The 7,849-nt window shown below is 36.6% G+C and overlaps 1 protein-coding gene and 1 pseudogene across 1 annotated transcript; one reads left to right on the top strand and one right to left on the bottom strand.

Annotated features, from left to right (window-relative positions):
- Positions 1–627: 627 nt before the first annotated feature.
- LOC120127383 lies at positions 628–4,240 on the bottom strand (annotated as a pseudogene).
- Positions 4,241–7,015: 2,775 nt separating this feature from the next.
- LOC120127460 (probable ethylene response sensor 1) lies at positions 7,016–7,753 on the top strand. The gene is made up of 2 exons (XM_039145376.1): positions 7,016–7,361; positions 7,465–7,753. The coding sequence occupies exons 1-2, from the start codon at positions 7,035–7,037 to the stop codon at positions 7,732–7,734; spliced, it is 597 nt and encodes a 198-aa protein (XP_039001307.1). The 5' UTR covers positions 7,016–7,034; the 3' UTR covers positions 7,735–7,753.
- The last annotated feature ends 96 nt before the right edge of the window (positions 7,754–7,849 follow it).

Genomic DNA, 7,849 nt, shown 5'->3' on the forward strand with positions numbered 1-7,849 from the left:
ACGATAGTAAATTTAAAAATTTGATAAATCTAACGACAATTCTATAATAGTTCGATAGATTTATGATCATTTTATTACTTTTAAAATTTTAATGATCAAAACAATTATTTTAAACATAGTTTATTAACCACGTGTACTTTACCCTAAACAATATTATGCTCATCCAGCTGTTACAATGTCATATTCTTTAAGTAATTTGATTCGTATCCTTTTGTCATCTTCTAAAACTTAACACCATTTATTTATGATATTCATATTTTGTCCTACGGTGGTCATCTTTAAGTAATTAGATTCTCGTCCAGCTCAGTTGGTATAGCGCAAGGCTCTTAATCTTGTGGTCGTGAGATCGAGTCCTACGGTGGGTAATTCATAATTCTGGAGGTCTTCCACGGAAGCTGGACGTTGGGACAACCTACTACCCTACCTCCCCATTACATATGGGAATAGAGTGAGCTAATTTTTTATATTTTGTCACCATGACTGTCTTTGGCACTTTTGCCTATTTCGCCATGAAATGGAGAGAAATACAGCAATGTAATGAAACAGAAGATGAGACAATAGAAATTAGAATAAGTACATAGCTTGGTAAGTTGAACAACGATGTTTGCACACTAGCTGCCTATTACGAAAAGTACATCAAGGGAACTGGAACTTCATGTAATCCTTGCTTCCGATTGGCGGATCGATATACACCCAAAGCAAGGAAACAATGATGGAGAGCAAGCCGGACCACACAAAAACAATGGTTGGAACTTTCCCCCTTCTTCCCATCAGTCCTTTGGCAAACGGATAGAGATGGCATAAGACCCAGAAGCTAAAGAACACCCTCCGAGAAGCTTGCTGCACTCCGGAAAGGGGCTGTACATGGTTCTTGCTACGACCACCACAATTGCGGTTTAGTTCAACATCATGATGGGCACTGGTTAGGAAACTCCATTTTACGACATATAGCTCTGTGAACTCATCATCTCCGTCTTCTGGGGTGGCGGATTTGGAAGTTAATGTGAACGAGATGTCCACTACTGCTCTGACTTTTAGAAAGTCCTTGTAGCCCTGCTGCAGGATGGGCACTGGTTCCACCGATCAACCAAAACTGTTCATTCCACCACCAATCGTGAAGAGCGATTCCCGACCATTTGATTTCGAGGATAGCAAGCAAGCATAAGGTGATTGTGATGGCCAACAAGAATATCAAGAAGGTCACACTGAGAGTTTGCACTATGAACTGGCCCGAGAATAGAGAAACTGCAGGTAGAATGCAGTAGACTAGGAGAAACATAGAAGTAAAAGGGTACATTCCCACATTGAAATATGCCACTCTTTGCAAGAACTTCATTCGCCGAGTTGCAAATAGTGCATTGTTCCTCGAAAAGAATATCTCAACAGAACCAGTTGCCCATCGATGGACTTGGTGCAGCCGATCTGTTAAATTGATCGGAGCAGTCCCACGGAATGCATCCCTCTTGGTTACACAGTACTCCGATCTCCATCCACGATTGTGCATTCTATAACCAGTTACAACATCTTCTGTGACAGAGCCATATATCCATCCCACTCGTTTTCGCCACTCAGTTTTATCCTCATAGAAGCAAGATATAACACTTATTGCTTCTGCAACAGTTGCAGCGTCCAAAGGTTCACGGGGCACCGTAAGAGAACCTGCTGGCCTACCTTGGTTTCCCTTTCCTTGCATATCCTGAAGCAATGCTACAAAAGAAGTAGAGTTCCCAAATCTTTTAGGAAGAAGCAAAGATTCAATATCTGCGTCATCATCATCATTGTGTTCCCCATTAATAGGCAATGCTATCTCATCTTCTGCTTTCTGCGTCAACTTGGGTTTCCTCAAAAATAACTTGATTTTTCCTTCTGCCAAACCATCCATGATGTTCAGTGGCTCTAGGAGGACTAAGCCCGTAGAGAGCAGTTCTGAAAATGCAACCTGTACCTACATATATTGCCCCCTGTAACCCATCAAGAGCTCTCATGCTCACATCAAAGAACACGGTATTATGATTTGCATACCGGTCATTCGGGTCAATCCCCTCAAACCTTTTTGGGAACTGAACATAGCAGATCCTGTCACCACCTCTGTCGAGCATGAAACACATTCCTTCCCTGAGAGCCAAAGAATTGTAGATGTAGTGATCACAGTCAAGATTGAGGATGAATGGCTCATTCGACATGATAGCACTAGTTCGAACAAGAGCATTCATGGCACCATAAACAGGTTCTGCATTTGGTGGAGCCAGCATTGCCTGAAAAGAAAGACAAATTTAGCATTCCACACAAATCACAAATGCAGTAACTAATAGTTCGCAAATTTGATTCTGAAATATACCTGAATAATCCCAGCATGGACTCCTTTTGAATGATCAGGCTCTGCAGACGCCCATGTTCCAGGCCAATGAGAACCATCAGACATCCATGTAGCCTTAGGGAGTTTAATAGGGTCTGAAAGATTGCCTTCCATTTCCATCTGTGTCTTTTTTGCTCGAAGCTCTTCATGTGCATTATAAGCATCTGACCTCCTTCTAATCGACTCAAGCAACAAGTTAATCCTGACCTTAAATTCATCATATTCTCTCTTCACCCTCCTTCTCTCCCTAACAAAATCAAGCCTCACTTTGTTCTTCAGAAAATCACGCTTCTGCCCGAAATACGCCTCAGGATTTCGAGGTTCGATCTTATGTTTACGGCAAAAAGGAACCCAAACTCTAGCAAAGCTAGCGGTCTCTGCTAAATCTTCAAATGTCAGAAGAGCTCCACCATCATCTGAAAGGTAACAAGCAAGTTTTTCTATCGGATAGTCAACATTGAAAGGATGGTGTTTGCTGTAACAAGAGGGGGTTCCTTTTCAGGGTCCGCCATGGAAACGAAAACATCAATCCCCAGAAGGTCGGATCCCCCTTTCGTATTTCGAAGGTTTGGAGACTCAAACACTTCTTAAGAACAGAGAGGTCGGTTACTCTGTTTACTGGACAGAGCTTAGGAAGCTGATCTAGAAGCCATGAAAATGCAAACCAGAGTTCACACGTTATTGAAATTCCCCATAGTCACATGGCATCACGGTTAGGATGTCTAATTCTCCACGTGAGAAAGAATCCCAGTGCAACAAGACGAAGTATAATAAGCAATCTTCATATAAAACATACAACATACAACATTCAATTAACCAGTTTGTAGGTATGTTAATTCAGACCACGATACTAAGTGCCAACATAAGATTTATCATATTAAGTACTAATAATCTACAAAGAATGATCTTCATAAGATTTACCACACTAAGAGCTCTAAATTTAACTTTTCAAGTTACCTGTATGGACTGAGAATTGCAGTGGAAACTCCAACCTTCCTGGTCAAAGGCCTCTTGCTCCTCTCTTAAAAATCCGGGGGATTCTCAAAGCCATTAGCACCTGATCCGAGGCCATAACCGTCTTTAGGCCATAAAGCATTTCCATACCCATAAGTTCCTTTAGTCTCGAACAACCATCTCGTATAATCGAAATCCGGCAGATGATTCTGCCCTTTAAACGATTTCACAAGTGAAAGTCTTTTTATCAAACTTGAAATCCACCTTTGAAGGCAAAGGCAAAGCCCGATCTTCCACTTTGGAGTTTGGACCTAACCTTATCTTCGTCATTGACATCCTTGTAAGGTTCTTTACATCCAGGACAATGACCACCACCAGTCCCCACACAATCCAAGTAACAGTCTCCACAAATTTTAGACCCACGCTCACATTGGTCTTCGATTGCTTTCTCATCACACCCTTTCATTCCGCACACGGAGCCCAATTTCAACGTCTCGGGTCTTTCCAAGGAACAATCTATGACATGGCCACGGGTAACGGAATTGTAAGCTCCTGTGAAAATAGTGCCCGAAATGAAACTCCTATCAGGCTTCAACGTAAGCCCATCTTTTTCATCTTCGTTAAGGCTTGTTTGTGAGGCTGAGATGGATGGGTGATCGGGAGTTGGAGGTATATGCACGGTGTAAGTTACGAACTCAGAGTTCATCTATTCAGTATGGTCATCTTTCGACATCGAGCTGTATCTCCCCCACTTGAAGCCCTTCGATGTCCTCTACCACCGATAGGACTGGGTGAATTTGGGATGTTTGATTTTGAAGCACGAGGGACAGAACTCGTCAACCCCACGCTTCTACTACCGGTTTCTTTGCCTCCCGACGACACTGTTATAGTCATCGGAGAAGACGACGGAGAAGAGGCCGTTTTCCCCATCTTTACTATGAATTACTTAAGTTAAAATCCCCCTCAAAAATTTTGAAGGAGAACGATACTAGACCGAAAAACAAAGAAATGAAGAAAAACCCACAAGAATCTAAAGTAAAATAAGCGTGGAAGGAAATGCTGCATTTAAATTTTGAAATGGAAAGGATTTCTTCCGTTAAGAGCCAAAAAAGTTCATAATAACGGTCGATTAATTGGTCCGTGGATCTGACGGATATTTTTAAATTTGAAACGGTCGATGTTTTCTTTATGTATGTAGATGCGATATCTATGGGGACCCGGGATAGAGAGAAAAGTCAGAAAAATGGAGGGATTTTTAAACATCCAACGGTCGGCTTAACGGTGCAAAATATTAGAGGCAATTCGGTCCTTCGGATCGAGTTTCAGTTGAACTATTTCAGATAGAGTAATTTATATCTGAATTTTAAATCAAGTTTAGATCATTGTGTTTAAGTCTATAAAATTTTAGATTAAATAAATTAACTTAAATAATCGAATTAGAATTAAATATATCAAGTTTATAAAATATTATATCCCAAACATGAAATAATGCGATGAATCCTTCAACTTTTTTAACATCTATTAGTTCAATGATTTAATTAAAACTAAAATTAAATTAGGTCCAAATTTAATTTTAGGAAATACTTTTTATTTATAAGACTTGAATGTAGTATTTTACTTAAAAATATTAATTGTTATAAAATGATACTAATACGATTGTAATATTTACATGATAGACTGAAAATACATTCTCTGTCACGATCGGCTTTGTCTGAACATCTACAGCAGTCCAGAGCTTGTCCTTCTTAGTTGTTTTGGAGGTATGTCTAAGCTTATGCTACTTTCGGCGAACTAAGATAAAAACAACTGAAAATATCAGTATATGAACTAAGATATTATTTTTTTATTTTTCACTGAAATTATATTAAACAATAATCTTCATTATATATATATTCTCGAAAATATTTGATAACCCTATCTATGCATGCATGTCATTTGAGTGAGAAATGGAGAAAATGGAATTTAATTACCAGAATCAGCCTTTTCAGATATTTATTCTTCTCGCGGTATTTCTGCACCTCTAATTCTAGCCACTCCACGTAAGCCTAATGAAGAAATAATTAGCTTTTATCAATAGATTAATGCAAATAATTACAAGATGCTAGCCTCCGAGTTACCCTCTTTTGTGCAAACGCACGAGCAGCTGCCTCTCTACATCTGATTTTATATAATTCCTTCTTTTCATTAACTTCCGGAGTAGCCTTTTGAATCCTCTTTCTCGCTTCCCATTTCTTGATCGATCGTTGTTCGTTTTTCGATTTAGGTTTAACTTGCTTTACTTCACCATTGTTTATATGATCGGCGGCCACTATGGTGGTACTGTCATGGCTGCCTCTAGGACCGCCACCTTCATCTCCCACGAACAAATGCATTCCTTGGTTCTCTCCCTCGTCTAGAATCGACTGCAGTTCGTCGAAATCGACGATTTCATTGAGGTTCATGGGATTATAGTCCATGTTGGTTGAGGGAAATAACACATTCTCGAAAGCATCATGGCCTTGTAAAAGTGCTTTAATGTCAAGCTGTTGGGTGCATTCTCCACAAAACATGTCTTCTCTTTGCAATTGTTTCCTGGTGTAGACAAGAATGCTTTATTCTCTGTTATTGGTTCTATCTTTAAAACTTGAAGATTATTTAAGTGCTTCGACTCGAAAGAGTGAACAAGGCGAGGGAGCCAGTAGCACTACTTTCACGATTATTACATGAATTCTACTGTGAGAGCTTTTGCAAGTTCACGACTGACAACAGAAGGAAAGCATCTCTGTATGTCTCGTATCATTCATGGGAGAATTCTAGAACTCATCACACATTTTGCCTTGTGAACTCTCACCTAAAACGTTTTCTAGATAGCGTTTTCCTTATTTTCCGGTGTTTGGTTGAAGGAAAACTGCTTGGTCAACGTAAAACATTTTCCTGATCAATAGAATTTCCTTTGTATTTTTTATAAATACTCAAAAAAGGTTTGATTTTTCATAAGTCATTTTCCGAACTTTTCATTTTAAAGAATAAATACTCAAAATAATTTTATTTTATGAATTTAATATTAATAAAATTTGTTAATATCATTTTAATCAAAATATTAATTATTAAAATATTTAAAATATATTTATTAATATTTCTAATAATATAATATTATATTTTTAATATTATAATAAAATAATCAATTATATTATAATAATATAATATAAGATATTATATTATATTTTTATTTTTATTTTAATAATATATAATAAATTATTAATAAAATTTATATTATTTATTAATTTCATAGAAATAATATTATTAAATTATTAATAATGAATAATATTTTTTATATATTTTAATAATAATATAATAATCTAATAATATTTTTATAAAGATATTTAAAATATACTAATTAATATTTTTAAAATATTATATAACACTATTACTTTAATAAATAATTAATATAATTTATAATATTTTTATTTCAATAAAATATAACAATATTTTTATTAATAAAACTATAAAAACAATATTTTAATAATAAATTATTTTAATATTTTAAAAAATAATATTAAATTTTATGATAAATAATATTATTTATTGTATTTTTAATATTTGTAATAAATAATTTTTAAAAAATTCATCAACTAGTGGAAAAATAGGTTAAACAATATCTTCCAAACATCGTAAAACGTTTTACAGAAAATGTTTTTCAGAAAATATTTTTTCAGAAAATGTTGCTCTTTCACATGCCGCTATCATGGAGGAATCCATGCGTGCACGTGATCAGCTTATTGAGCAAAACATTGCTTTAGACTTGGCTCGTCGAGAGGCTGAGAAGGCAATTCATGCACGGAATGATTTCCTTGCTGTAATGAACCATGAGATGTGTACACCAATGCATGCAATTATTGCGTTGTTCTCACTTCTTTTAGAGACTGAGCTAAGTCCAGAACAAAGAGTTATGATTGAGACGGTGCTAAAGAGTAGCAACCTTTTGGCAACACTAATCAATCTTTCAAGACTTGAAGATGGCAGCCTAGAATTGGACTTTGGGATGTTTAATCTTCATGGAATCTTCAAAGAGGTAATCAATTGTGATTTTGTACATGGTTTTAGCATAGAAATGGTAATAATTTTGCCTTTGCAGTTTTATTTTAGTAATAATGTTCATATTTCTATAATTTTAGGTCATTAATCTGATAAGGCCCGCTGCATCTATAAAGAAGCTGTCTTTGACTATGATCCTCGCACCTGATTTGCCAATGTATGCTGTTGGCGATGAGAAACGGCTTATGCAAACCATTTTAAATATCGTGGGCAACGCTGTGAAGTTCACAAAGGAGGGTTATGTTTCAATTGTAGCGTCAGTTGCAAAACCGGAGTCTTTAAGAGACTGGCGACCTCCAGAATTTTACCCAGTGTCAAGGCCACTTCTACTTACGAGTCCAGGTTCTTAACTGCTTCCTGTTAAACTTCATTTCAATTTGATTCACTTCTACTTTTACTGCATGATCTTAAAAACATCTTATGGTAATTCAAAGATGACGCTCATGTTGATATCCCATCATCTAA

This window comes from Hibiscus syriacus, unplaced genomic scaffold, assembly GCF_006381635.1.
Source record: "Hibiscus syriacus cultivar Baekdansim isolate YM2019G1 unplaced genomic scaffold, ASM638163v2 tig00110467_pilon, whole genome shotgun sequence".
Lineage (NCBI taxonomy): Eukaryota > Viridiplantae > Streptophyta > Magnoliopsida > Malvales > Malvaceae > Hibiscus > Hibiscus syriacus.

Bases quoted from the DNA above. Each gene is read 5' to 3' on its own strand.
- LOC120127460 (XM_039145376.1), top strand. From the start codon at position 7,035: ATGGAGGAATCCATGCGTGCACGTGATCAGCTTATTGAGCAAAACATT. The intron at 7,362-7,464 runs GTAATCAATTGT...CTATAATTTTAG, and splicing joins TTCATGGAATCTTCAAAGAG to GTCATTAATCTGATAAGGCC.